This window comes from Zonotrichia leucophrys, chromosome 3, assembly GCF_028769735.1.
Source record: "Zonotrichia leucophrys gambelii isolate GWCS_2022_RI chromosome 3, RI_Zleu_2.0, whole genome shotgun sequence".
NCBI classification, from domain to species: Eukaryota; Metazoa; Chordata; class Aves; order Passeriformes; family Passerellidae; genus Zonotrichia; species Zonotrichia leucophrys.
In genome coordinates, this window is record NC_088172.1 from 80,790,099 (window position 1) to 80,804,149 (window position 14,051).

The 14,051-nt window shown below is 43.0% G+C and overlaps 1 protein-coding gene across 2 annotated transcripts; it reads right to left on the reverse strand.

Annotated features, from left to right (window-relative positions):
* Positions 1-918: 918 nt before the first annotated feature.
* ABCG8 (ATP binding cassette subfamily G member 8) lies at positions 919-13,305 on the reverse strand. 2 transcript variants are annotated; one of them, XM_064707019.1, is made up of 13 exons: positions 13,128-13,305; positions 11,505-11,603; positions 10,631-10,787; positions 8,530-8,768; positions 7,990-8,122; positions 6,684-6,953; positions 4,611-4,776; positions 4,439-4,522; positions 3,936-4,135; positions 3,744-3,820; positions 2,199-2,466; positions 1,547-1,674; positions 919-1,056 (listed from the first exon to the last, which is right to left on the reverse strand). In XM_064707019.1, exons 1-13 carry the CDS (start codon positions 13,197-13,199, stop codon positions 919-921), a joined length of 2,031 nt encoding a protein of 676 aa, XP_064563089.1. In that variant the 5' UTR covers positions 13,200-13,305. The 2 variants fall into 2 exon arrangements, with proteins under 2 accessions (XP_064563089.1, XP_064563088.1); XM_064707018.1 differs by having other exon boundaries at positions 11,505-11,609; positions 13,149-13,199.
* Positions 13,306-14,051: the final 746 nt, after the last annotated feature.

Below are 14,051 nucleotides of genomic sequence, written 5' to 3' on the forward strand. Positions count from 1 at the left end.
TACAAAATGCTCACAGCAACTGTACACATAATTTGTACATGCACTTACCATGACTCTGTGAATTACAGCCATGTATTTACTGATAATAATTTTCTGAGCATCACTAGGTGCACTAGACAAGCATTAATAGGTTGCATAATTAGATTTTTAATTACTCAGGGGCAGGTTGGTGTTTTCTACCTGAGAACCTTAGGAAGAAAAATTGGCAAATTGCTAGGATGTGTATTGCAATGGAGAAAGATGTCATTAATAACACACAATTGATATTCATTTATATTGTAAAAATAAATCCAAGAAGGTGACATAATTTTATTTGTTATAAGGTCTCATCCCTACAGTGAGCAAATACCTGGTTTGGGCATTATCAGCATATTACTGGAACACAAAGGCAAAGCTTTAAAACACATAAGAAATTAGAACACAGAGTAGTTAACAATTGTGTTATCCATCCTTGCATGTTCTCCTGAAACACTTGTGGAATCTTCTATGTTAAATGTCATACATGCCACAGAAAGTGTTTTGATCCTGTTCTCTTGTAGCCCTCTGAATTAAGTGATCATCGTACGTTCAAACATTATGGACTAGAACATCAGCTATTATTACAGAGTGCCGTGGGTCCTTTCCCATCGGTGGCCCACAGCTCAGACAATTTCCAGACGTGCAGGACTCGCAAGCGCCTTGTCACTCGCTCAAGCCGTAAGTGCAGCAAAACCCCAAGTGAAGGCAAAGCCCCAGGCCCACCCCGCCCCCGATGCCAGGCTGCAGCCGCGGTCCGTGGCAGGCTCCCGACTCCTGGGCTTCTGCTGCCATCCTGTGGCAGCCGCGCTGCCGCTCCCGCTCCCTGGCGGCGGCTCCTGCTGCGGGAGCTGCTGCCCCTGTTCCTGCGGGGGAGGCCGGCACCTGCTGCCTCCGCTGCCCTTACCAGTCCTGGCTCGATTTCTGCTTGACGAAGCGCAGAGATAAATAGTATAAAAGCAGGAAGCTGCAAATGATGCCAGCGAGGACAAGGTAGCTCACATAGAGAGGGTGGGAGTCCAGGTCCAGAGCCTGAGTGACCTGTAGTGACCAATAGCACAAAATTAGCAAAAGGCACAATATTTTCGTGCTGGATCTGTGAAGTGTGTTTTATGTGTAAGCTTTCCTGGTGCCTGCTACCTTCCCCTGTTTTCCATCTTGGGTGTAGCTTCCAGGGTGATTTGATAGAGGGTTGCAGCTACCCTATTCCTATTTCAGAAGAACACAGTTCCAGCAAAGTGCAGTGCATAGTTGGGGCTGGTGTAGGAAAGAGTTGCCCTTTACTATTTTGTTTTTTCTCTTCAACTAACAGAAAGGCATAGGAGGAACTGCTATGGGCCATCTTGAGGAACAAATTTACAACCAAGTGTAACCCAGCTTCATGTGTTGATTTGACAATTGCCGAATTTGAGGCCTACACCAGCTATTTAAATGATAAAATTATAATATATGACAGGCATATAAATAGCAATTTCTTTCAAAATTTCCAATTTCTTATCGATATGTGCAACAATTTTTATTACTGACTTACGAGTTTTCCTGGTATTTGATAAGTATTGTTTCCATCAGTCATTTCATATGTGGTGTCAGTGAACTGAACTTGCATCATTCCTTCAAAATTCCATCTGAGAAAAGAGATTTTTGAAACCCAAAAAGGAACTGAAAAAGAAAATGACAGAAATTGATTCACACACACGAAACTTGAGACCTAGAATACTGCTGTGCTGCTGCCAAATACCGCAGGTTTGTCTCACTTCTTGACAGCCAGAGGCTGTAAACATGTGACAGTTTATTATTGGACAAAATGGCAGATATACTTTACATAGTTACATGGAGATGGGAAATCAGGAGTTAGCTAATATCCATATCCATCAAACTCCCCCTGTCAACTAAGTCTTCCTGGAGCTCCATCTTTCTCTTTTGAACACAATTCTTTTTACTGAAAAATTCAGCAACCACGTAAGAAGCTACCCTTTCACTATTGCTTTTTTGACCAAATTTCTTGTTGCCTCATTTTCAGATGGAAAACTGATGTAAAATGGGTGACCTGACTGCACTGCTACCATCCAAGAAGATAACTGCCAAGGTAAGAACAAAGCTGAGTTTTCCTGCACAGGACACACTGTCACTGATGAAAGCCATTGATGTTTCAATTTGGAGGGAGGGCGGGAGCTTTGTCCTACCTGTCCAGAGGCTGTTCAGGCTTATGACAAACCCACCACTGAGGTAGAATGATGTGAAGAGGACATTGCCAAAGAAGGCAGAGAGCTGTAAGGTCGGCAGCAGAGCTGCCACCCAAAGTGCCATGGCACGGGCACTGTAAACAGCTAACCACAGCAACAGGAAGTTCAGCAGGAAGTGTTCTGGACCAGGAACAAGGTTTGCCAGCCAGTAGATGGGAATCCCATAAATTACCACAAAAATGCAGTGTTCTGGGAGTTCCCCCAGAATCTGTTTGGGAAGATTAAAAAGAAAATTTAAGAAAAGAGAAAAAGGTGAATGATAATTACAAAAATACATGAGATGTGTCTTAATGTACTTGTGCACTGTTTATAAAAGCTATAGGAAATACTCCCTTAGAATGCAATCATCTCCCTGTCAGGGCTTGCCAGTGACATGCAAAACCATGAAACAAACCCTTGCTAATTTTTTCTCCTGCTGTGACAATGCCTAAAACTAATTGTTACAGCTTGTTTTGTTAAGAGTTTTGGGAGAGTCTAAGAACCCAATACACTTTTGCTGTGAACTGGTGTGCTTGATAACAGTAGTACTGTTACTGACTCATGGCAACTGAATGTTTTGTCCCAATTTAGTTGAAACTTGTGTGATGTGAAATTTGAGACAAATTTGGCTGTTGGTCTCCTCACCACCTTGTCCCAAAGGCAGTCCAGGTAGCAACTTGAGTCATTGTAAAACAAAAGCATAACTGGGATTTTCTCAAATATCTGAAGAGGTATATAAGAGACTATTAATTCTTCAAAGAGAGTTGCTACTATCCTCTAATACTAAGGTTGTAACAAATTACATCGATTTCTCTGTGAATAATGTGCAATCTTTGTGACACAATGCAAAGAATTTTTTTCTCTGGCAACCACTAATAAGCATTTAAAATCCTGTGCAGAAATGGAAACCTAAATTACAGATGCCATGGCAGGCAGAACTCATCTAACATCACAAAAGAGGGATTATTCAAAACCCTTGTGAAAAAGAGAATGTCGTTTTTTAAAAGTTCTAAATTTGATTCTAGAAACTCTGGCTCTTTGTGCATGTAACACATTTTTTAGTTCAGACCAATGCAGGCCCAAACTGGAAATGTCACAGCATTCTGTAATTTCTGTTTTACCTCTGCTTTAGCATTTGATATGAATGTTTTGTTTTACAGATCAAGATATGTAAGCAAACTTTCAGAGATGCTGCAGTGAATTAAATAGCAGGTATGTAAAATTGTCTAAACCTGGAAATCTGAGTCTGAGATTTCTCACGTTTTGGCCAAAGACTTTGGCTTTTCTGGGTGTGGGACCTCAGCCATGACTTATGGCAAAATTCTAAACTAGTGTGAGGCCTAATCTATTAATACTAAGGAAGTGAGACTGATAGCTTTAGCTGGCAGACACAAAAGAACAAAGTCTGATATGAATGTGATTATTTATTCAACAAGGCTTTGTTTTGCTTGTGTTTTTTAATGTGCAAGATGGCTGTTTGTATTTCCTGGCAGCAAAACCGATTACCTTAGCAAAGAAGTATGGGCTAACAGAGTACATTCCACCTTCCAAGTCATGATAAAGCATTGCTCTTTCTGAATGACCTGCAGGGGAGGAACAAATACACTGGGTTGTATTAATAAGCTTATTTTTGTCATAGATTTAAGATTTTTTTTCATTTTGATTCCTTATAGCATTTACAAGAAGACTGACACTTACATTTGGCAATAACATCCAAAATTATTGTGAATGGGATAAGGGCACCTATCATGTACAGCAGTGCTGTTGTGTCCCGAATAGAGAGTCCGTTTTTTTCATGGCCATAGTACAAAAATCCAATTAGTAATGACATAAGAAGGGCTTCAAATCCATGGATTAGTAATCTTGAAAGATCTCTGAAGTCATTGGAGACCTGACGACTAGGAAAACAGCAATATTGACCATAAGATAGAACACTTACTAAAGCCAGTTATATTCAGACACACAGCCCCAGCCAGTGTTCAAATCAGTTCCTGGAACTTGCTGGCTTTGGCAAGGACAGGAGTTGGGCTCCCTGTTTCTCTAAAGGGTTTTACCTAATCAAACCCATGAAGCACCTGTAGCCACCAAGTATTTCAGGTCTACCAAGATGAAAGCCTGAAGGAAGAAAATTGGGGTGGGATGTTCTGTGCCTCTTTCTGATGATTTTAAATACAAATGGGCACAATACATAACAAGATTACCTTAATAATATTGTGAACTGCTTCAAGGCTCCTGGTAACTGATCATTTAAATGGTGAGGCATATTGAGAACCTCTTCTGAATTCCTACCCAAAAGAAAAAGAAAAAAAAAAATAGATTAGCAGAAGGTGTAGCTATTATTCCAGTTCTTCTCTATGACATTCTTTTCTTTACCTCTGCTTGATGACTGTGGTATCAGTGTTGTCTCCTTCAGTAGCTTTCCATAAGAAATCATCAAAATGTTTGACCTTTTCTAAGAACAAGTTGGCAAGAGTATTTGCTGTTTTTTGGCTTTCCATCTCCTTTTCTGCAGTCTGTTTATCAATACTGGTCAAGTCAACTGCAAGACATTACTTGATTTGAGTCCATGTGCTATAGAATAAATAACTTTACAATGTGTTTAGAATCAGGGATTTACTTGGGAGCAAACAGTCCAACCTGTGTACATTCATTAACTTACAACAGTTAAGACTATCAGTTATTTTAGGTAATTAGAGATGAACAGATTGTTAATGTGTATGTTTCTTACCTAGTCACTCAATGAATCACTGAGATATTACATAATTGCTTATTATAGTATTATAAACTACTATTTCAGATTTTTATAAATTTCATAACACCTTGAAAACAGTGCTGAGAAAAAATAGTTTGAATTTCTTTCCTGTCATGTAGGCATTTACAGTCTTTTATGTGTGACTTTGACTTATATCACATTTTTTCTTCCTGTGCACAATTATAGTTATAGAGGTGCCATAAACTTTACCTGATACTGAGAAAGTCCAAAAGGAATATTATCTAAGGACAACATAGTGCATAATGATACCAATAATAGTTGACTTAGGTTTTTTTTGTTTGTTTGTTTGGTTTTTTTTTAATCTAAACTTACAGTAGTATTTTCCCATGCTGATCTTTGGTGTAGATTGACAATATCTGAAGTTTTACAGATGCTTTCTGAGAGAACTATCACTGCACATTTCCTGACTCCTTGCAATGGTTGATCATGTCTCTTCAGCCACTGTTAGGAGGAGTCCATCAGAAATTCTCTGCCTTCCCTTCTGCCCGGGTCGCTTGTTTCTCTGTCAGACACACAGCCAGCATCTGAGTGTTTCCATCAGGTGCTCCCTCTTGCTGTGAATGCCATCTTGGCCTATTTCCACAAGGACAAGTGGAATGATTTCCACCTATTTCATCTTGTCCTATTGCTCTGCCATCCTGCTGCCCATATTTCTTTTCTTTTCCTGTGCCTGCTGACTCAGTGCACACCATTCAATGATCTTCCCCTGCCTCTCTGCCCTCCCCAGCCCCATGGTGGGTGTTGTCTCTGTAACCACAGGCTGGAGCTATGGGTTTCCACAGGACTCCTCTGGTTCTCCATTCCTATCCAGGGGTGCTGCAAGCCTTCCCCAAGGCTGTGCTTGGCTCAGGACTGCTCTGAACCCTGATGGTGACAAAGGTCTTTTTGTGGGGCTTGACCCGAAGTTAACTCTTGTTTATCTCTGTGCAGCTGGCACTGCCTGCCACGCGGGCACAGCTGAAGAGATTACTCCACAACATTATGGTTGTCTGAGGTCTCTACCAGGTTTTCTGGCCAACTTGAGTGCAAAGACCTAAGGGCTGGAATTGAGCCAACCTCTGTTAAGAGATTCCTGCCATTAGATTAACAGGGCAGATTCCTTTTCCACATTGCAAAACCCAGAAAATCAATGGATTTGAAACCACATAAGCTTTCTTTGAGGAGTAAAAAGATTGCTGATTTGGGTTGGGATTTTCTCCCTTCCATTGTGCTTCTGTAGGGCAGCACTCCTTTTTCCCAGTACTTGTTCCAGTTTTGTCTCAGACTAGGAGTTAGCTTCTGGGAAACAAACTTCTGCATTTTCAAAATTGAGAAATCAGAGAACTGCCTACAGAAAGCAGTTGATCAGTTTATCTGTATCTTTCCCAGAGAAGATGTTTCAGTCCGCTAAAACATGGGGATAAGTATGCTAAACATGTTGACAAGTTACTGCATCTGGCACTGTTAGAAGGAGTGTTTTTAAAATTAGTTTTGTCCCCTTGTACCTCTTGTTTTTGCTACATTTCCTGTACTGACAAATAAGGATCCTATTAAAAAGTGAACTTCCTGCAGTATTGATTTGGGTTAATTACAAGGAATTTCTGAGACAGTCATGGTCAATAAAAATCACCATTACCTAGCCACTTAGGAAGGCAAATTATTTCCCTTTTTTTATGACAGTGCTTGATACTGACCGTAAAAATCTGCAGGATTGCTGTACCTTGGGCAGGGATAGCCTAGTTCTGTGAAATACTGGACCATGTCTTTAGCTGTTCCACAGTAGGCAGTGAGTCCAGAAGTCATCAGAAGAACCAAATCAAACAGCTGGAAGATGTCTGAGCGGGGCTGATGAAGTGAAAGAAGAACCAATCTGTTTCCTCTGGCCAGTCTGGATAATGTTATCACAAGGTTATGTGCAGTAAAACTGTCCAGTCCAGATGTGGGTTCATCAAGTATGAGTATTCCTGCCAAAGACAGTAAGTTTAGCTGTGGGAAGCAGCACGTGTGGTTTGGAAAATATGTTCTAAGTGAAATGGTGCTAGTGCACAAAATTTCACTCATTATTTTTAAATTTAAAGAAAATTATATATTTTTTTTTTATTTCAGTACAGCTATTCCTGTGCATCACTTCTTACAAAAGCAAAAACCTGCTTTCCCCATGACTACAGAAGTATAACTTTATACAAGCAAAAAGTTTTCAAATCCACTTTCTAGGGAAAAAGCTGATGGGGAATCCTGTTAGACAAGAGGCTTAGTCAAGGTTAGTGGTGCTTTTGATACAAATATGTAAGATCAAAGAGGGGATTCAATCCACCAAAATCAGCTGTGGATGTAGCCTCATGTTTTGCTTCTACTGAGGACAATGGAAGTTTCTATTTCACCTGCAACATGAAGCCATGTCAGTGAGTTGCACAAGACTGCAATGACTGACTACAGTGAAGAAAATTACCTTTCCTGTTGATACTGCACGTGTAAATGGAGGCTGTGTCAGAGGGAAGGAAAACAATCTCCATGTTAAAATAAGCTAAAGTAACTTGTGGCATGTGGTTGGATAAAACCCAAACCTTATACTGATATGCACAAACCAGAGCACTGCTGTAAGAGTAACTTCAGGCAACTTTGAGCAACCTTTGGTGGTGGGTGAAGGCTCCTGGGGGCTCTGCCTCTGTCTCCACTTTTCCACTGGCAAAGGTGGCAAAAGTGTGTCAGCTGCTGAAACACTCTGTTTACAGAATTATTCCTGTAACAATTACAGTACTATCTGTGATCAGCACTGATTGCAACTGAAACAGATGGACCAGCAGCAGTCACTAACTGTGCTGTGGAAAGGCAGACAGAGGGTGTGGCAAGGCCTGTAAAGTGTCCCGAGTACGAGCTCCTCCCGCTGCCCTAGGGGCAACTGAGTGTGCGGCTCTTCCCCGAAAGTTTCCATCTTCCCGCAGTGCTCCGTTGTGCCCAGGCGGTGTGGGGTGTGCCCCGGAAGGCGCGAGTGGTGCTCACCCGGGTTCCAGAGCAGCTGCACGCCGATGCTCACCCTGCGCCTCTCGCCCCCGGAGACGCCCCGCAGGTGCTCGTTCCCCACGCGGGTGTTGGCGCATTGGCGCAGGCGGAGCTCTGCGATCACGTCTTCCACCTGCGGGGATCCGAGGGTGACAGGCGTCAAGCAAGAGTTCATTTGCACATTCGTGCATTGGTACAACTGAAAATATGATTAATATGGTTAAAATTCATCTGGATATTTCTGTGCTAGAGACACTTGAAAACAAATCTTGATTTTAGAGGTAACATTAAAAAAGACTCAGCGATCAAAAATTTAGTTCGTCGTTCAGCCTCTCTAATGCTTTCTCTAGATTGTCATTTTTTATGAGCTTTGGAACAATTGCTGGTTTCTATCTTGAAAGATGAAAAAGGTTTATAATTCATAATCTACATAAAAAAATGCCAGATTAGCTGTTCTGACTCCAAACACACAGGATCTCTTGGATAATTCCTGTCAGGCACATTTTTGACAACTTTATTTTTTCCCAACAGCTTAATTACCCTTTTTTTCCTTTGTGAGTCTGAAAAAAACTTTGGAAGGCGCAGTTTGGCAACGAACAAAAGTGTTTCTCTGACAGTCAGGTGGGGGAGCAGTCGGTCATCCTGCCTCACGTGTGCTATGCATTTCCTAACAAGCTGGGGAGTGCAGGGCTCGTTGTTGATCATGACTTGACCAGACTTGATTTTGCCTCCATGATCCCGGCAGGTTATCACGTCAAGCAAGGATGTCTTTCCACCACCTAGAAAAATAAAAACTGAAAATTAATTTCCAAGGGATGGTTTTGAAAAGCAATCTTGTCACAGACAGAGGTGTTAAGGAAAAAAAAAATATTTGCCAACCCTCCTAAAGTTTTCCCAAAGTCACAGAGACAGGATGATATTCAAAGAAAACACTGACTATAAGCTCCTGTTAAGGAAATCTCTCCCCTCTGGAATGGAGTATGTGGTTTGAACCCTTCTCATTTCTCAGCAGAACTGGGTACTTGGGCTTTGAGGACGGCTTCACGAGCACAAGAAGTGTCTCTTATCTCTTTAGTGAACTCCCTTTCACTTTTGAAACACGGGTCAAAGATGGTCCTGCCCTGGCTGCAGGGCTGGTGCCCGAAGGCTCAGCAAGAGCTTTCTTTGTGGAGGGATTTGTGAATTCAGAAACAGCAGCTGGATCGGCTGAATGACTAAGGCATTGAATGATTATACAGACAATAAGAACATTAATCACGATTGAAATAAAAATTATTATGACTTGAATTAGACAAAAAGTCATTTAAATAATTAAGAAAAGCTGGTTCATACCCAGAGGTAAGAAAAGTAAAACAATGAAAACAAAACCTGATCTGGAGTTAAACAGCAAATGAATTTTTCCTTTTTGTTGTATGATTCTGTATGTAAACACACAGAACTCTCTTATGATTAGATGTCATTTATTTCCAGTCTCCCTGTTGAAAGATTAACTCCACACTTGCTTCTTAATACATACATCTTAAGAAAGAAACCCATCCATCTGTAAACCATGTATTGCTCTGTTTAAGAGTGACATATTGATTGCCATTGACAATGTGAAACCCATCAGCAGTTTAATCCATTTTACCAAGGCATTTGATGAAATAGATGATAAACAGCTTTTGAAAATAGTTTGACTAGTTTGCTGAAAGGGGTTTGTGCTCAGTGTATGTTGCCTTACAAAGGTGCTATATCTATAACTCAGTATGTTATTTCATCACAAAGCTTTTCCTTTTATTATCAGGAGATTGAATCTCTAAGGTAAGCTTCACTGACATTAACAATATGTGCTAAGGAAAGATTCCCATGGCAATAGGAAAGAAAACTCTCATTTTTTAGGAATAAAGTTAGAACTTTTCTGGCAAATATGCCTTGCCTTTGAGAGAATTTTCACTGAATCACTGAGCTAACCTGATGCAAGACTCTAGTGGAGACACAGCATGGGGGTTTTCACCTCACAAGTATGGCACTTTCTACTTCAGTTTACAGGTCCTGTGTCTACTTCTTGTCCGCCTTGACCAGTCCCACCAGAAAATGGAAAGAAAAAACCAAACCCCAGTGCAATAAAGCAGTAACACCAGACAGAAGAGGAACTGTCTTTTCTTCTCTGTAAGTTTCTATTAATTAACACAAATGCAGTATTTTATCCTGTTAGAATTGTTTCAGTCCAAATAGAATTCCTGCTTATGCTTATTATGCAAGTTGGCACTGATCTTTCTTATGGGGTTTGGCTTCATTTGTTTGCTATCTGAGTATGGTCTGCAACTGGCCTGTTTTGAATCTGAGCCATGAAACTGATTCATGTCCAGCAGATCTGGAGCTGCCAGGCCACACTTGTAGCAATACCTCGCTATACCTCAGGAAACAGAACGCAGATGTGGGCAGGGCATAACAGAATTTGGTTTGAAAATGAATTTTAATTTTTTCCCCTTCAGTATTTTCTCTGTGTCCTTGTTCATCATATCACTTAAAGAATGTATTTTACTGACACTCCAATAGTTTTCTCTCAACTTGATTTTAACATCATAAAGACTGCAGATGCTCTTGATTGTGTTCATTTTATCTGAGAACTGCCCATATAATAAAATGTGGTTGCTCTTACCAGTGGTTCCTATAATTGCAAGCATCTGACCACTTCTCACTTTTAGACTCAGATTTTGGATTACTGTCACATGGGAACGAGGATCTGATTTCCAGGTCCAGGGCATTTTCATCTGAGCAAGGTTCTCATACCAGGGAATCTGGGATGCTGTGTTAACCTAACAAAGAAGGAAACAAGTCCCTTCAATTCAAGCAAGAAATTATTTAACAACAAATACCTTCAAAGTTACAATGTTACAAGCAAAGCATATATTAAAATATTGTTCATCTTCAGAAATACCTAGAAGGAAGTTCTTTTGCAGCCACCTATGCTTTCATGCCTTTCTTCTTCTGTTAATCACTAAAACTCTCTGTGTCCTTTGTTACTTATTGTTAATTTTAAATGTTTCAAACTTTAGATATAATTAGAAATTCAAGGAAACTGAAAATTGTGAAATCTAATTCAGATGCCATGGTGAGGAGGAGATGAAATATTTCACTGGTTCATTGAAATCCTCTTTGTCAGTCATCTCTTTATCCCCTTCCACATACTCGTTCTTGCCAGCAAGGGCTCCTTTCATCCTTAGCTGAATAGAAAGCCCCTGTGCTCCAGCCCTCAGAGGATTCAGTTTTCTCAAGACTGAAACAAAGCAGGGCCTAGAAACAGGTCTCTATTCCTGTTTTGTCCCTTAAATTTACTAGATATATTTACAATACAGGGGTTAGTCTGCTGTCAATATTGCAGCCAAGAGTGTGATTCTGCTCACAAACTGACCGTGCAACAGTTTCGTGATCTTTATCAACTTTATTTGGCATTTTAAATGGTCTGGGTATAGAAACAGGCATTGCTGGATATGCTTCCTGCTGAAAAGAGGTGTATAAATAACTATTTTTACCTGGTAGTTGAGTTCTTTGACCTCCAGAACATTTGATTTTCCACTGTATGCAAAATAAAGACTGTTATCTTCTTCAGGGTGAAAAATACTATCCCGGGTCTTGGTCTGAAAAAGTTGTTAGGTGGATTACAACAGTTAATTACAATAACTAAAGTGATGCTAAAGTCTGAGTTCAGAAAAGATGAAGCACAAAGGGAAATGTATTTATGGGATGTAGCAGTATTATTGATGAGTTACTGTAGTTCAAAAGTCTGAAGAGTTGAAATAAGTTATCAGTTCACACTCACTCAGTGTAAAAAGCTTTGTTCTAGTGACATGTATGAGGGCCAAACATGCTGTACTGTGCTCTTCTAGTTGCTTTCAGATTAAAAGGGAAAACTTTGAAAATGGAGATAAATGTCATGTCACTACAAAGAGATTAGACTTTTTTTGAGGAAAAAAGATGTACTACTTCAGCAGTATTAGTCTACTGCATCAAAATGGTGCATATTTTTGAATAATTCAGTATTAGTCTACTGAATCAAAATCAATATTGCAATTGATGCATTTTGGCAGCTAAAAATGAAGGTTCACTGGAAGCATGTCCATTATTGAATTGCACACGGACTTGCCTCCTTGGAGGCTTTATGAACAAATAAAACACAGCCACTAGTGCAGTCTCTTTCTTCTCTTTTGTTTTTTAAATTCACCATTTATCAGCTGGAACTTAATGTTCTGAGATATCAGTTAAAATAACAAGAGCCTACTTGGCCCTTTTGCATAGAGCTGCAATGACAAAGTCCTAGCTTTGGGTTGAGCTGTGTGTGCATGCCTGCAGTTTTCCTTCCAGCCAGCCATGTCTCTCCCACAGCTCTGTGCTTTTCCTGCTTATCAGACTCCAACCCTAGCCAAGGCAAATGTACCTGTTCCCTGTGTACAGACCCTGCCCATGCCTGTGGTGTCTTTGCCAGAGGATGACCATGATCTTTGCGTGCACCTCCTGCCCTTGCAGCAAACAAGGCTGATTTCTGATTTTTTTTTCAGTAGAAATCAACATCACACCAAGCAGCTGGAGAAGCCACAGGAAAGCCTTCCAAACTACCCCTACTGCCAAAGCACTCTGAGCCCTTCCTTATGCTGAACCTAATTTTTGATAACAGGTGCTCCCCAGCAAACGTGGGGATCCAGACTGAGGCTTTCCTGGGAAAGCCAGTCTAGGATACGCTCCCATGCACACATTTGGAGATCCTCTCTCAGCTCCACCACGGTGGCACCTGAGCAGGGCTTGCATGGCACCAGCCTCATGCCCAGTGTGCTGCGGTGGGCGATGTGCCTGCTTTGGGCTCCACGGTTCGGAGCGGGAGCACCTCGGGGCTCACTGGCTGTGCCAGCCCGCTGCCAGGATGGATGGATGCATGCCTCTCCCCGCAGGATGGCTGCCTGCCTCTCCCTGATCCCGGCAGGATGGATGGGTGCCTGCCTCTCCCCGCTCCTGGCAGGATGGCTGCCTGCCTCTCCCTGATCCCGGCAGGATGGCTGCCTGTCTCTCCCCGCAGGGTGGGTGCCTCCCTCTCCCCGCTCCCGGCAGCCGCGGGACAGCTGAGCCCCTCGGGTCCCTCGCCACTCCACGCGGCTCTCACTCACAGCCGAGCCCTCGCACATCACCTGGCTCCAGCTGGCATCGTCCAGAGAGACATTTTCAGTAGTTTCCTTCATGATGATGGTGGTGGTGGTGGTGGAAGGTCTGGTTCCCCGCAGTGGTTTGACTGTCGTCTCTGGGAAAGCTGTGGAAATCCTTCTCGTGTTGGTTTGGAAAGCAGTCCTTTCGAAGCATCCTCACCGCAGCCCCATTTCTCCTGGCGTGCTGCGTCTCTGCAGCTGGCATGACCCCGTGGACAGGGAAATATTCCCCTCCTCTGGGACACTAATAGCTCAGGCTAAAGGTACATCAGATAGCGGCTTCAGCTAATCACTGATCAGTCCTTCTCCTGAAAAAGAAAGAACAGGCAGCCCCTCTGTTTTCTTTGAGGCGGCAGGTGACGGGGGCACCGACCTGCTGACCCCGGAGAGCGGGAGCTGCCCCTGCGCGGTGCCGGGGCAGGCATGGTGCGGTGGCGGCAGTGACAGTGGCGGCGGCAGTGGCAGGCACCGGGCCAGCAGCGTGAGGGACGCAGGGAGGCTGCGGAGCCCCGGCCCCGAGGATGTCGGGCAGAGCGTCTCCCACCCTGGAGAAGAGCGGCAGCATCGGGCACGCAGGCAACGGGATGGCTGTGGGGCAACTCCCCAACAGCATCAGCGTCCAGGGTGTCTCCTACACCATCAGGTAGGGCTGAGAGGGCGGTGTGGAGGGTCCCTGCTGCGGCGCCGGGGGCTGCGGGAGCGGGGCTGGCCCTGTGGGCCGTGGGCTGGGCCGCAGCCCAGCCCGGCCGGAGCCATGGTGCCGGGCCTCCCTCATGGTGCCGGGCCCCCCTCATGGTGCCGGGCCCCCTTCATGGCACCTCAGGGCTGAGCCTCCGGAGCCCCACCGCATCCCCTTCACGCCTCTCTGAAGGATGTGCTTTAGTGATT

What these genes read in the sequence shown, in the direction of transcription:
- ABCG8 (XM_064707019.1), bottom strand. Translation starts at nt 13,199, where the DNA reads ATGAAGGAAACTACTGAAAATGTCTCTCTGGACGATGCCAGCTGGAGC. An exon ending in TCAAAGAACTCAACTACCAG is followed by an intron (nt 10,788 to 11,504) that starts GTAAAAATAGTT and finishes CTTCTTTGTTAG; the next exon opens with GTTAACACAGCATCCCAGAT. An exon ending in ATCAAATACCAGGAAAACTC is followed by an intron (nt 1,057 to 1,546) that starts GTAAGTCAGTAA and finishes TGGTCACTACAG; the next exon opens with GTCACTCAGGCTCTGGACCT.